The 15,652-nt window shown below is 39.2% G+C and overlaps 1 protein-coding gene across 5 annotated transcripts in view; it reads left to right on the top strand.

The window, feature by feature from the left end:
* TRPC4AP (transient receptor potential cation channel subfamily C member 4 associated protein) overlaps positions 1-15,652 on the top strand; it is a 102,500-nt gene that overhangs the window by 45,980 nt on the left and 40,868 nt on the right. For all 5 annotated transcript variants that reach the window (XM_073792914.1, XM_033839821.2, XM_033839820.2 and 2 more), the window contains exons 2-6: positions 1,238-1,366; positions 4,393-4,509; positions 7,401-7,458; positions 9,381-9,436; positions 13,704-13,832. In XM_073792914.1, the coding sequence (XP_073649015.1) occupies positions 4,414-4,509; positions 7,401-7,458; positions 9,381-9,436; positions 13,704-13,832 (339 nt within the window). In that variant the 5' untranslated portion in view covers positions 1,238-1,366; positions 4,393-4,413. The remainder of the gene's footprint in view (positions 1-1,237; positions 1,367-4,392; positions 4,510-7,400; positions 7,459-9,380; positions 9,437-13,703; positions 13,833-15,652) is intronic.

Genomic DNA, 15,652 nt, shown 5'->3' with positions numbered 1-15,652 from the left:
ACCCCTGTATTATCTTATTTTTACAATCTAAGAAAACAAGCTCAGGAAGAATAATGGGACTTGCTCAAGGTCATAGGACTGATATGCGTCCGGATAGGCTAAGATGTTATTGAAGATGTGCATGTCCTGTAATAAATTACAGTGAACTTTTGATCTAATTGAGGGACAAGTGTACATGAAAATAATTGACTTCTGGCACCTGATAATGCTGTGTCCCCAAAGTAGACACTGCCATATTGATTAATGAACCTGTCATTAGACTAGGCTATTGCTCATGCCTTCACACATTTACTGAGTGTCTGATCTGTGTCTGGTATTCTTTGAGAGAAAGAAGGTGTGCACAGTAAACACAGCTTGGTACCTACTCTGAAGGAGCTTGTGGTCTACAGGAGGGGGGACAAATGAGCCAGTAATTATGATACAATATGATAAATGTTAGATAAGGCCCCAGACTCTTAGAAAGGAGAGAGGGGAAGGCCTATCAAGGAAAATGTCTGGTTTTTTGGCTTGCATTTAGGAGAAAGAGCTTTCTGGGTAGAAAAGGCAGGGAGGAGAAGGAGCTTTCCAGATAGAAAAGACATCCAAAGATGTTCTGTGGCGGTAGAGTTCACCCTTGAACAATACAGGGGGTCGGGGCACTGACCCTCCACAGTTGAAAATTCTTGTATAGCTTTGAGTCGGCCCTCCATACCTGCAGTTTCCCTGCACCTGTGGATTCAACCAATCGTGGATTGTGTAGTACTGTAGTATTTACTATTGAAAAAAATCCCACATATAAGAGGACCCACGCAGTTCAAACCTGTGTTTAAGGGTCAACTGTATATGGGTGTGTGTAAATAATTACCCACCTTGCCCCGACCTTAGGTTTATTTTCTCCCCACACAGGTGGCATACCATATATACAGGTACACAGCTCTGTAGGCAGGGGAAAAGCATGTGCAGAGAGGCATAGAGAGAGAACATATACATCTGGAGCCTAGAGCGGGCACTGGGAAAGAGAGAAAGCTAGAGAGGAAAGTAGGTGATAGAATAGGAAGGGTGTGTATCATGAGCAAGGAGCTGGACTTTTATCTTGCAGGCTGTTGGGGAACTTCTGAACGTTTCTAGAAAGACCTTTGAATTATTTGTCCTGTGTGGGTTTGGGAGCCAGCTGCTCTCTTTAGCTGTATATGCTAGTAGTTCTTTCCTCACCAGTAAACTTTTCCTCTTTTTTTTTTTTTTTTCTTTTGCCTCACAGTTCACTGAAACTTTTTTGACGGAGAGGGACAAACAGTCCAAATGGAGTGGAATTCCTCAGCTGCTCCTTAAGCTGTATGCAACCAGCCACCTCCACAGTGACTTCATTGAGTGCCAGAACATCCTCAAGGTAACTTAGGGGACTTGGAGGGACTGCATTCAGGGTCTCCAGATGATACAAGATGTCTGATTTTTTTCTCTTCTTCCGCTTACTTTTTAAAATAGTCTGTTTTTATTGCATAAGCTATAGAAAATTTGGGAAGTTCAGAAAAAGTGCAAACAAGAAAATAAAAATCCCCAATAATCCCCCACCATCCAGAGATAATCACCATTAAGTTTCCTGTGTATATACTTTTGGGTTTTATTCACATTTGTTTTGTATCAGTGCTTGCTTAATTAAGGAGGCCTGTGCCCTGGGATTAGGTTACCTTCTTTTTCAACAGGATTTAAAAGATCCCATTTTGCTGAAGGTTCAAGAAGTAGCCTTGTGGCTGTTGATAATTATGACTAGCATATAAAGATGAAGGGACTGAGCCTGGTGGTTGGGAGAGGGATGGAAAGAATGCATAGACATCTAGGGCAGTTGTTCTCAATCTTGAGTGTGTATCAGAGTCACCTGGAAGGCTTGTTAAAACAGAGTCCTGGGCCCTACCGGCAGAGTTTCTTATTTAGTAGGTCAGACTTCAGCTTGGGGAGGTGGGTCCAACTTTGAATTTAGATTACTGGCTCTAATGTAGCTAAAACCCATGCAAGTTATATTTGATCATAATGAAACGATATAATGTTTTTCAGAGGTGAAGTTCTGTTTATTATATCGCATAAGAAGTCATTTAAAAATAGGGCCAGGGGCTTCCCTGGTGGCGCAGTGGTTGAGAGTCCGCCTGCCGATGCAGGGGACATGGGTCCGTGCCCCGGTCTGGGAAGATCCCACATGCCGCGGAGCGGCTGGGCCCGAGAGCCATGGCCGCTGAGCCTGCACGTCTGGAGCCTGTGCTCCGCAACGGGGGAGGCCACAGCAGTGAGAGGCCCGTGTACCGCAAAAAAAAAAAAAATGTATATATAATAGGGCCAAAAAGTTTAGTCTGTACCTTTGAGAAGAGACGTTTGGGACTTCCCTGGTGGTCCAGTGGTAAAGGATCTGCCTTTACCACTGGCGGGGACACGGGTTCAATCCCTGGTCAGGGAACTAAGATCCCACTTGCTGCAGGGCAACTAAGCCCACTTGCCACAACTACTGAGCCCGTGTGCCTCAACTAGAGAGCCTGCGTGCTCTGGAACCCGCGTGCCACAACTACGGAGCCCAGGTGTCCTGGAGCCTACGTGCCACAACTAGAGAAGAGAAAACCTGCACGCCACAACTAGAGAGAAACCTGCACACTGCAACGAAAGATCCCGCGTGCCTCAACGAAGACCCTGCAGGCTGCAACTAAGACCTAACACAGCCAGAAATAAATTAATTAATTAATTAATAATAAATCTTTAAAAAAATAGAAGAGATGTTTTGTCTATACAACTTTTTTGTAAGTTGAAAATCATTCCCAAATAAAAATTTAATTAAAAAGAAGGCATTTTGTGTTCTTGATCTTCTCACAGTCTGATTAGGATAGAAATAGTGTCTTACACTTGTTTGAAAACACTTTGCAAGGAATAATGCATTATTTCATTTGATTCCTGCAAAATCTCTTGAGATATGAGGTAGATAAAAGAGGGAAATTAATATTTTGAGTGCTTGCTATGTGATCATCATTTCTTTATGCACTCAGCAAATACTTATTTGAAATGTACTGTGTACCAGGCATATTTAATTTTTATGATAACTCTGTGAGATGGGTGGTATTAGTATATTAGTCCAAAATACTTTGATTGCAGGTAACAGTAACCCACTCAGATTAGCGAAAAAGATCTTTTATTGTCTCACATAATCGGAAAGCACAGATGTGAACTGAGGGGCCAAATAGAGTTAGGCTGTCCATTTCTTATCTTGACATCTGTGTGTGGCCTCATGTTCCTCCACAGAAGTAGGGCTATTACCTGAGGAAGAGAAAAGGAGATACTGAGCAGGCAAATCCAGATGTCTTCTCCGTTCCCTTTTTCAGTTGAGAAAACAGACTCAGCATAACCTGCCCAAAGTCACGTGGCTATTATTGCTGTGAGCCCAGATTTGTCTTACTCCTGAAACCAGTTTCCATTGTACCATGTTGCCAGCAGAATTACATTCTAGTTTTATAAATGAGAGGAATGAAACCCAGAGAAAGTAGTTCAGTCACTTACTAATTATGTGATCTTGTACAACTTTGTGATTTTGTTTTTCATCTGTAAAACTACACTCACTTCACTGAATTGTTTTAAAGATTAAATGGGCTAAAGTATAGAAACCCAGTGCTTGGCATATAATAGGTTATCCATAAGAGAGGGTTCTGCTTTTTCTTTTTTTCTTTTTCTTTTTTTTTTTCTTTTTCTTGATGTGTGGTACCTGGACCAACATCAGCATCACTTGGAGACTTACTATAAATGCACATTCTCAGGCCCCACCCCAGACCTATTAAATCAGAAACTGCAGGTGGGACCCAGCAGTCTGGGTTTTTAACAAGCCCTTCAGATGATTCTGATGCTCATCATCACTGTGTGAGAACTGCTGCTCTAGACCACTGTGTTCCATCTTCCCTCGAGGTTCCTGAGAAGGGAGCATAATGAGTAGGGCCCTATTATATTCTTCCTATCCTATCTCCTGTTTCACCCCAAATAGTTCTGCTTTCTTTTGTAAGCACAGACTCAGGAGCCAGACTTCCTAGGTTTAAGTCCTGACTCTGTCACATACCCTGTATGACATTGACAACTTCTTTGTGTCTCAGTCTCCTTATCTGTAAAACTGGGCTGATAAATTACTATTATTTCATTGTGTTGTGAGGATTAAAATAGGTAATGGATGAAGTACTTAGAACCATGCCTGGTACATAATAAGCATTTAATAAGTTAGCTATTACTACTATTACAACAACTTTTATTGTATCAGCTTTTCTGTAAGATTTTTTTTTATGGTTCATTGTCTTTGACCTCATGGGAGTTCAAGTTGTGACTAAAATGCAAACTGGTGTTTTGGTGTCTGGTTTGTGTTGGATGCTAAACTGAATGTCTTTCTGTATCCTTTTTCACTAGGAAATTTCTCCTCTTCTCTCCATGGAGGCTATGGCATTTGTTACTGAAGAGAGGAAACTTACCCAAGAAACCACTTATCCAAATACTTATATTTTTGATTTGTTTGGAGGTGTTGATGTAAGTTGTTGTTTATTATTACTACTGCTACTTAATGGCTTGGGAATTTAACTCTTGAAATGGGAGGTAGGAAACATTTTACAATTTATAGCAAACATTTCAGAATTTTCATCTTTTTTTATGATTTTTAAAAAATTTTTACTGAGTTATAGCTTACATACCATACAGTTCACTTGCTTTACTTGTACAATTCAATGATTTTTGGTGTATTTACAGAGTTACAGAGTAACTATCACTACAGGCCTAGTTTTTTTTTTTTGGCCACGTGGCATGTGGGATCTTCCCCAGCCAAGGATTGAACCCACACCCCCTGCATTGGAAGGTGGAGTCTTAACCGCTGGACCCCCAGGGAAGTCCCCAGAATTTTCATCTTTAGAAGCTCAGTGGTATTCACATATATTGAAGCACCAAAGCTTTTACACTAGAATAATTGATTTATGTAAATTGATCTGGTGGCGCAATGGTTAGGAATTCGCCTCCCAGTGCAGGGGACGCGGGCTTGTTCCCTGGTCAGGGAACTAGATTCCACATGCATGCCGCAACTAAGACCCGGCACAACCAAAAGTAAATAAATTAATTAAATTAATAAAATTAAAAAAAAATATATATATATATATATCCCCTTTTTTTTAAGGTACAAAGTAACAGGTATGTCTCTCTGGGACTTCCCTGGTGGTCCAGCGGTTAAGAGTCCACATTCCCAGTGCAGGGTGCCCAGGTTCAATCCCTGGTCGGGGAACTAGATCCCGCATGCTGCAATGAAGATCCCGCATGTGGCAGCTAAGACCCAGTGCAGCCAAATAAATAGATTTATAAAAAAAAAAAGAAAAAAAATGGAGATCTGCATAAATTAAATGACTTCAGGGACTAGGATGAACTGGAGGGTGCATGCCTGCTTTTATGGGGAAATGGCTTCCGTTCCTATTGACCTTTGCCCTCAGGGATGTAGGAAATCTAGATTCTTATGTAGAATCTCCCAGCTTTTCAGTAGATGTAGACCACATGAGTTATGTCTGTGGCCCAGGTATGATCCATCACTTGGCATTCAGGGACTTTTAATTTATTCATTGACATAGTCCATCCTCTATTTCAAGAGAATTTATTTTAAATATAATAACCTATGCAGATGAATATCTTATACTTTTCTTGGATGACTGTGAAAAGTGGGGCATCTCTTTTCAAAAGCATTTGTGTAGTATGCTTCAAAACCTTAAAGATCATTACTCATTTTGCCCTGTTGTTTCCATTTATGTGAATCTCTCATGAAGACGTAAGTCAAAATGAGATAAGGCTTTGTATACAAAGATGCTTAGTGTGGCTTTATATATAATAGTTAAAAGTATTCATCAGGAGGAAGGTAGTTCTTGTTTTCTGTAAGGTCAACGGTGATCTCGTTGATATTCTCTGTTATTTTCTATTCTCTGCTAAATTAGTTTCCATTCTAATCCTTATTACTTTTCTTCTGCCTGCTTTGGCTTTGTGTTGCCCCTCTTTTTCCAGTGAATTGAAGAGAAAGATTAGGTTATTGGTTTGAGATAATTCCCTTTTTTTCTTTTAAGCAAAATTTATTTTTTGCATTTTTATTGAAGTATAGTTGTTGTACAATATAGTGATTCACAATTTTTAAAGGTTATGCTTTGTTTATAGTTATTGTAAAATATTGGCTGTATCCCCCATGTTGTACAATACATCCTTGTAGGCTATCTTAGACTTACTAGTTTGTACCTCCCACTCTCCCACCTTTATATTGCCCCCCACCGACTGGTAGCCACTAGTTTGTTCTCTGTATCTGTGAGTCTGCTTCTTTTTTATTATAGTCACTATTGTGTTTTACTTTTTTAGATTCCACATACAAGTGATATACAGTGTTTGTCTTTCTCTGTTTGACTTATTTCATTTAGCATAATGTCCTCCAAGTCCATCCATGTTGCTGCAGATGGCAAAATTTCATTCTTTTTTATGGCTGAGTAGTATTCCTGTGTGTGTGTGTGTGTGTGTGTGTGTGTGTGTGTGTGTGTGTGTGTGTGTGTATTCCATGTGTGCTTGAGTAGAATGTGTATTCTGCTGTTGCTGGGCAGAATGCTTTATAGCTGTCAGAGCTTGTTGGTTTATAGTGTTCAAGTCTTCTATATTTTTGGTATTACCTCATTGTCTATCCATTATTGAAAGTAGGGTATTATCCAGCTATTATTTTTGAATTGTCTCCTTCAGTTCTGTCAGCTTTTGCTTCATGTATTTTGAAGTTCTGTTGTTAGATGCATATATGTTTATAATTGTTATATCGTCCCGATGGATTGACCCTTTTATCATTATAAACTGTCCTTTGTTTCAACAGAATGGGTTTTTAAATGCATATTTATTGTAAACAGTTTAAACAGAATTATGTGTTGTATTACAAGTATGTAAAATGAAAAATGAATGCATATACTCCCCAGCCCCCTGTAGAAATCAGTATTAACAGTTTATAGTATACCTTTTGTGATTCTTTTTATAAACTTACGTTTATAAAAAGAACACAAATATTCTAAAAGCAAAAGAGGAATCATAGTGAAAATGTTCTGCAGCTTTTAAAAAATTAAAGCCACGTTGGACCCCAGAGATTAACTAATCTAACATTCTTATTTTTAAAAATGAGAGCCAAGGCCATGGAGGGACACTGACTTGCCCGAGTTTACATGGGGAATAGGTGGCTGAGCTGCAACTAGAACCCAGGTTTCCTGACTCTTGGTACAGTGCTCATTTCCCTGAACTTCACTGCCTTCTGCCTGTGTTGGGACCAAGAGGGTCTTGCAGTACCCTGACAGATATTTGGGCCATGAGTTGTCATGGCAAAGACTGTTTTGTAAGTTGTGCTTTGAATTTTGAAGCTTTTATCCAATTTTTTTTTATAGCTCCTTGTAGAAATTCTTATGAGGCCTACAATCTCTATTCGGGGACAGAAACTGAAAAGTAAGTATACTTATCAGCCACTGGTACTCATTTCCTAACCTGCTGTTATGATGGTAATTCCCAGGAGTTTCTCTTCTTTCCCTTCCTAACTCTTAACAATGAGGACATGCCTTACGTTCGGCTGTAGGACACTCTCCGCCCCTAACTAAGCAGCTCTCTTTATTTTATACTTGGTAGAAATATAAGTCTAGTGCTTTAAAAGAAAAAGTGTGAAAACTACTGGGCTAAAAGAATTGCATCTTTGTAGTTTCTAATAGTCCTTGGTTTCAGCTTTTATGTTTTCTTTGCAAATTCTTATTTCTCATATAGTTAATTGAGAGAGTAAGGAAAAGCCTGGTAAGATCATTTGTTTTATTTTTTAATTATTGTCTTGTTTTTGTTGTTATAAAAGTGATATAAGCTCTTTGTGAAAAGTTCAGTCATTACCAGAATGTGTAATTTATTTGTGTTTAGGGTAGCACATTATTTCTTGGACTGAACTTACACATGTTGCAAATATTATTCTTAGGTAGTCAGTTGATAATTTAAAAAAATGAGTAAGTACACTTACTTCGGCATTAAAAGCCAGAGATCAGTTAACATCTGATGAATGCTCTACTACAAATATCACTTTTTTTTTAATTAAAAACTTTTCCTCCCAACATCAACATGACATATTATGTAAGGCCTTGTTTGTATGTGTAGTAGTGGTTAAGAGGATTCATATTCATCTTTTATGTCACAGCTTTGTATCCTATCTAAATTGGTCTTCATGTCCTCTACCCTCATAGCAGGTAGCATCTTGTAATTACTTGTTGGTGTACTTATTTATTCTCTCTTCCCCCACTAGATTTATAAGTTCCATGAGGCTTTGTCTTTTTTTTTTTTTTTTTTCGCTAACCACCGTATATTCTGTATCTGCTCTAGAGCGGATGCTGAATAAATATTTGATGAATGAGTGAATTCCAGTTCCCTTTGAAAATGAAAGGTCTAGAAGTATTGAGATATACTGATTTGGTGTTCCAACCTGCTCTGAAGTCATGAAATAAATAAACCAGAAGTCCCCATAGGTTGAAAAGTGGTGATGAGGGATACTGGACATCTGCATTATCTCAAGATTATGTCAGATAACCCTTCTGGTCAAGCTAGCTTGTCAGGGCTGCCCACTGGGATCTTGGAAGGAAGCCTAACATTTTAGAGTTTGTGGCAGCATAGGAATTAATGCAAACAGTTTTTAAAAATAAAAGTAATGCCAAACAAAACACTTTATCCATGGTTCATACTCAATTTTATCATCTCCCAGTTTTGAGGACTTGAAAATTTAGTTTCCTTTTTGTCGTACTCTCCTGTTCCTGCTCACAGAGAAGTAACTAGTTCTTTATTGGTACCCAACGTAAATAACAACAGAACAAAACACGTTGAGTCTGTAGTAAAAATGACATCCTTGTTTGCTGCTAGTAGAATTTTCAGTGGAAATTTATAATATCAATCCAATTACTTTGGATTCTCGTAATTCTGCTTTTGGAAATGTATCTTAGGGAACCAGTTCATCACAAGCATAAAAGGACTATATGTTATGTTGTTTATTTCTAGTCTATTTAAATAGCAAAATTTTTAAAACCCTGGATATAATTCTAATCAAGCTATAAAGGAACATGGCTTACTAAGTGATAACACCACAACAGGTTGAAATTATAAAGACTATGGAACATAATAAGCATAATACTATATCAAACCAAAAAGCAGTGTACAAATTGGTTTGTAGGCTCTGATGCAGGCACCGTGAAACTCTTTGGTGAATAAGGACTGGAAGGAGGTATGCTAAAAGGAAAATAATCATCTTGGAGGGGATTATGAGGAACAATTCTATGTTCAAAAATTTAATTCTGTTACCCTATCTTTCCAATGAGAAAAATAACCAGTTATTCCCCTTTCACTTTCAGTAAGTGATGAAATGTCCAAGGACTGTTTGAGCATCTTGTATAATACCTGTGTCTGTGTAAGTATCCCTGCCATCAGGGCCTCATTTTTCTCCCTGCCACATCTGCAGTGCTCGAGGAGGGAAGATTTGAATGGGGTGGTAGACATGACAGCTATCTTCAGACATTGGAGAATTGGACTGATATGTGCCTGAGAACCATAACCAACAGGTAGAAATTATGGATGGCAAAATTTCATATTAATTGAGCCATGGCTGCTTCAGCAGGTACTGAACTCCTCTAGCCCTGGAGGTGTCCAAGCACAGACTGAACAAAAAACTTGTTAAATGGATGCAAGCATTGAAAGAGTGCCTGTGACCTTTTAGGATTCCTTTAAACTCTATTGTACCTACTCCTTCATTTTTATTGTTAGAAAACAAAACAAGAACCAGAAGACCCACCATGTGTTGATTAGGACATCCAACTAGGTTGATCACTGAGTGGGAAAGAATGGTGAATAAAAGAAGCAATTTGGTGGAAAGAGCATAGCACTTAGTGCTAGAACTTGGTTTGGGGTTCTAGCTCTTGGCTTCATGCTTATTAATTCTCCTCCCTGTGCTTTAGTTTCTTATCTTAGTAGAGTGTAGTTGGTAATCATACATCATAGGGTTGTTGTGGGATTTAAATGAGATGATAGATGTGAAAGCACTTTGTAAAGCAATATACAAATGTTAATTTTTGTAAGACCCAGTACCTGTCTTTTGGGAACATATGTGGTAAACTGTAAAGAGTGAATCAAATACAGCAGAATGAAACAAATGCTGTTGTAGAAGTGAAACCTCTATGCAATGAAAACTCAAAGGAACATTTAATTCCATTTCATTTCTTGCCTCATTCAAAAAAAGATTTCGGGCATCGTTAGGAGTATGTAAGATCTACCAATATTATAAATTTAGAAGTAGGTATCCAGGAATTGGGCTAAACATAAAATCATCTGTATCGCGGATGGGGTACAAATTTGGGTTTAAGCTGATATCGTATATTAACGCATATATGTGGAACCTAGAAAAATGGTACAGATGAACTGGTTTGCAGGGCAGAAATAGAGACACAGATGTAGAGAACAAACGTATGGACACCACGGGGGGAAAGTGGCGGGCGGGGTGGTGGTGGTGGGATGAACTGGGAGATTGGAATTGACATGTATACACTAATATGTGTAAAATGGATAACTAATAAGAACCTGCTGTATAAAAAAATAAAATAAAATTCAAAAATTCAAAAAATAAATAAAACAGAAGCAATATTGTAACAAATTCAATAAACACTTTAAAAATGGTCCACATCAAAAAAAAAAAAGAATAATGCTACTATGAACATTTGTTCATATGTGTAAACTTGACTGAGCTAAGGGACACCCAGATATCTGGTTAAACATTTTTTTTCTGGGTGTGTCTGTGAGGGTGTCTCTGGAAGAGATTAGCATTTGAATCAGTAGATGCCCTCACCAATGTGGGTGACCACCATCCAATCCATTGAGGCCCTGAATAGAGCAAAAAGGTGGGGAGGTTGGGCGAATTCACTCTCTGCCCGAGCTGAGACATCCGTCTTCCCCTGCCCTCGGACTTGGAGTTCCTGGTTCTTGGGCCTTTGGCTCCAACAGGGACTTACACTGTTGGTTCTGATTCTCAGGCCTTCTGTCTCTGACTGAATTTCATCACCAGTTTTCCTGGTTCTCCAACTTGCAGATGGCATATCAAGGGACTTCTCAGCCTCCATTAAAAAAAAAAAAAAAAAAATTTGGGTTTAAGCTTCTTAGCAACCAACACAAATAGGGAAATATGTTTCAACACTTAACACAAAGTTCAGCATCCATAACATTGCTATGCAACAGAAATATAACACTTAGGTTATTTTATTTTACCTTTAGGAATAGCATATTTATTAGTTCAGGATTGATATCTTTTTTTTTTTTTCTTTTTTTTTTTGGCTGCGTTGGGTCTTCGTTGCTGTGCGCGGGCTTTCTCTAGTTGCATTGAGCAGGGGCTACTTACTCTTGGTTGTGGTGCGTGGGCTTCTCACTGTGGTGCCTTCTCTTGTTGCAGAGCACAGGCTCTAGGTGCATGGGCTTCAGTAGTTGTGGCACGTGAGCTCAGTAGTTGTGGCTCACGGGCTCCAGAATGCAGGCTCAGCAGTTCTGGCGCGTGGGCTTAGTTGCTCCGCAGCATGTGGGATCTTCCTGGACCAGGGCTCGAACCCGTGTCCCCAGCATTGGCAGGCGGACTCTCAACCACTGCGCCACCAGGGAAGCTCCAGGATTGATATCTTAAGATAAAAATCAGCATCCACAAAAACCTTGACAATATAAATGATAGGCTGTTTGAATAAAAAGAATTGAAAAGGGATAATGTAAAGCTTTGGACATAACTCTAAATAAACAAATAAGAAATTAATGCTGAGGGCTTCCCTGGTGGCGCAGTGGTTGAGAGTCCGCCTGCCGATGCAGGAGACGCGGGTTCGTGCCCCGGTCTGGGAAGATCCCACATGCCGCGGAGCGGCTGCACCCGTGAGCCATGGCCGCTGAGCCTGCGCGTCCGGAGCCTGTGCTCCGCAATGGGAGAGGCCACGGCAGTGAGAGGCCCGCGTACCGCAAAAAAAAAAATTAATTAAATTAAATTAATGCTGAGGTCCTGAGCAAGGGAGATATGTCTTAGGGACATACAAATGAAAAATAGTTTAGGGGCCTAAACTGTCAGTAAGTTCAAAAGGATTCAGCAAAAACTATTGTCACCAAAAAGGCTAATGTAATCTTAGTGTAATAAACTTGCACTTTTAGTCACTTGATTAGGTTATATATGGTATTTTGTGTTTGCTTCTGTGTATCACATTTTAAAAAGTATAAGTCTCTCAAGAATATTAGAGTATAATATAAAAAGACTCCGAAAACAAGTGAAATAACCCATCACCCCACCATACTTAGGTTATTTTCAATTTCCTTGTAGCCACGTTTTTTAGAAAGTAAGAAAAGAAGTAGGAAGAAATAGGTGAAGTTAATTTTAATGATTTTTTTTTTTTTTTTTTTTTTTTTTTTTTTGCTGTACGCGGGCCTCTCACTGTTGTGGCCTCTCCCGTTGCGGAGCACAGGCTCCAGACGCGCAGGCTCAGCCACTTTGCGGCATGTGGGATCTTCCCGGACCGGGGCACGAACCCGTGTCCCCTGCATCGGCAGGCAGACTCTCAACCACTGTGCCACCAGGGAAGCCCTAATGATGTATTTTATTTAGCACAGTATATCAAGAATGTTATTCCAACATGTCATCAATATAAGTAATTATTAATGGGCTATAATTCCTTTTTTTTGTATTAAGGTTTCAAAATCCAGTGTGTTTTTTACTTTCAGAGCACATCTCAGTTCAGACTAGCCACGTTTCAAGTGCTCAGTAGCCACATGTAGCTAGTGGCACAGGTAAGCACAGACAGACCCGTGAGATAAAAATAAACTAATTGTTCAGGTAGTGCACAATTATTCTTGTAACTAAAGGCCAGTAAGAAATTGTTCTTATAAAAAAAGATGATATATGTGTGATGTAATGACTCCATCATTGTCAGCTTCCATGTAGTTAATAGTCTTATGAGGCAGTCTTAATGAGGCTGTTCGTTAATAATGACACCTAATGTTAATAATATTCCAGGAAAACACAGTTCAGTTAAAAAAAGGAAGGAAGGGAAAGGAAAGAAAGGGAAGGAAGGTAGGAAGGAAAGGGAAAGAAAGAAAGAAAGAAAAGGAGAGAAAAGGAAAGAAAAAGAAAAGGAAAGCAAAGAAGAAACAAAAACGTAAAGAACATAGGATGATATGGTCCAACTTTGTGCTGATCTGGCTTAAACCCAGGTTAGATGGAAACCTAGGGCTTTTAGAGTTGCAAACACCAGTGTCTCCAAGGATCAGGCAGAAAACAAGAAACGTTTGAAGTTGCCTGTTTTGGAGTGGGGACTTGTGCAAATTGTGACTAACTGGAGTAAGCATATCCTATCTGAAGACGTAAAGTCAAAATTTAAAAGGTACTGCTGGCCAAATAAAACTTAGCCTACTGGGTGCTGGCTTATAGCTCTTGATTTAGGTACTAGGTTAAAAACCTATGATGGATATTATTTAAAAACTCCTCCCCATAAAAATACATTTGTACACAGTATTTTATATATAGTTTTAGGGAATTAAGGGCTCAGCTAACAGTTCCTGATGTAGCGTGGAATTGCTTTTCCAGTGTCTGGAATGGATATTTTGCCCTTCATATTTTATTTTGGGGTTATAACCTATTCTGCTTTTTCTCTTCTTCTCCCTTGCGATAGACGGAAGGGGTTACAAAGCGTTTGGCAGAAAAGAATGACTTTGTGATCTTCCTGTTTACACTGATGACGAGTAAGAAGACATTCTTACAGACAGCAACCCTCATTGAAGATATTTTGGGTGTTAAAAAGGTGAGCTGTATCCTCTAGCAGGTGAATGACCAGGTGGAGGAGAGTGCCTCAGACAGTTGGATTCTCAAACCTGAATAATGTACAGAACTCTTCTAAAGAAAAACTCTGCCATACTCCTAGTGTTAAAATTATTTTTTTATTACTTAAGTATATTTTTTTGTTACTTAAGTATATTCACTAGGTTATACTACTTATACTAATAGATCTTAAATGATTATAAAACCTAAACAAATAGATTGAAATCAAACTAATTATAAAGCTCAAAAGCTCAGATTGACTTTGTGAATTTAATGTGTTAGCTAATGTTACTTTGCTGAAATCAAATTGTCCCTCAATTATTATGGTGCAAGATCTTTTTAGCGTAGCTCTAATGCTGTATGCTGTATAATAACTCCGTTCTCCTACCACTTTTCTATATTTGAACTGTTGTGAAGCTTTCTTGTGAGGATGTTTGACTTTCACTTATTACGTTCACCTCTATTTTTTCTCATTAGTTTTCAACAAAGTTTAATTGACACCAACATAGGAAATAACAAATATGAGCACTGAAATCCTGCCAGTTGGTCATAAGATGGACATTCAAATGATCCAGGATATGCTTTAAAAAAAAAAAACAAAAGGACTATGATCGAAGTGAAAGCACTAAATTAAATATTTGTCATCGAGAATTCACAGACCGCGTGCCCCCCCCAACAGATCTATAGGCATGTTAGAGAATCACTATATTAGATTTTTGGTGTAATGCTTGTTAGGACCTGGCTTACTTCCCCAAGTCCTTGTCCCATGCCTGCACGTCAGTTGCAGGTTTGCAGATTCCTTCCTTTTACTACCGAGGAGGTAGGAGCAGCCTCGTAGATTTTCTGTTGCAGTGAAAAGAGTACCCATGTGCATTGTGGTGACCCCAGCTTTCATTTCTGTGTTTCTGCTGGCACTTTCCCCAGGCTCTGCTTGTTATTGCCCAGGCAGAAGATGCACAAGTGACCCATTGTCTGTAGGAAAACATTGGAGATGTGTGCAGGTCCCAGACAGACCCTTTGTGCCCTTTGATGAAAAGGCTTTGTTATTTTTCCAATAATTGTATGCACCAGTGTGTGAGAAGGGGCTTCCAGGGCGGAAACTCCAGACTCCCTGGCAGTCTTAGCATAAGACTCTAGGATTCCTCCTTCATAACTTTTCCTGCTTGTCCCTCATGCCCTCTTCCTACCTCTCATACCTTTCTGTGTTGCCAAAAATAGTGATGAGTTCTGCTAGACATTACGGGTACCTTAGTGCAGTTTGAAAGGGGGATGGACACCATAAGAAAGTGGGAACACAAGCCACAAACTGGGAAAAGATATTTGCAACCCATGCAACTAACAAAAGATCGGTATTCAGAATTTATCATGGGGAATTCTCTGGTGGTCCAGTGGTTGAGACTCCGGGCTTCCACTGCAGGGAGCATGGGTTCGATGCTTGGTCAGGGAACTAAGATCCCGCATGTAGTGTGGCACGGCCAACAAACAAACAAAAGCAACAACCAAAATAACCCCCAAAACAACAACAGCATTTATCATGAATTCTTGTGAATCAGCAAGGAAAAGACAAATGGCCCAGTAGAAAAATGGGCAATGATAGGAGCAAGCATTTTACAGAGGCGAAACAAATGATCCATAAAAAGAAGATGCTTAACTTCACTGATAATCAGGAAAATGCAGATAAGACCACAGTGAGAGAGCTTGAGAATGTGTATCACTGGAAACACTTACGTTACTGCTGATACCTTTTTATATCAGCAGAATATATCTATTTTGTTTTCTAGTTGAACGTGGGCATACCCTGTG

This window comes from Tursiops truncatus, chromosome 15 (genome assembly GCF_011762595.2).
Source record: "Tursiops truncatus isolate mTurTru1 chromosome 15, mTurTru1.mat.Y, whole genome shotgun sequence".
Classification (NCBI taxonomy): Eukaryota; Metazoa; Chordata; class Mammalia; order Artiodactyla; family Delphinidae; genus Tursiops; species Tursiops truncatus.
The sequence above is the reverse complement of the archived record's forward strand: the minus strand, read 5'-3'. Positions and strand labels throughout refer to the sequence as shown.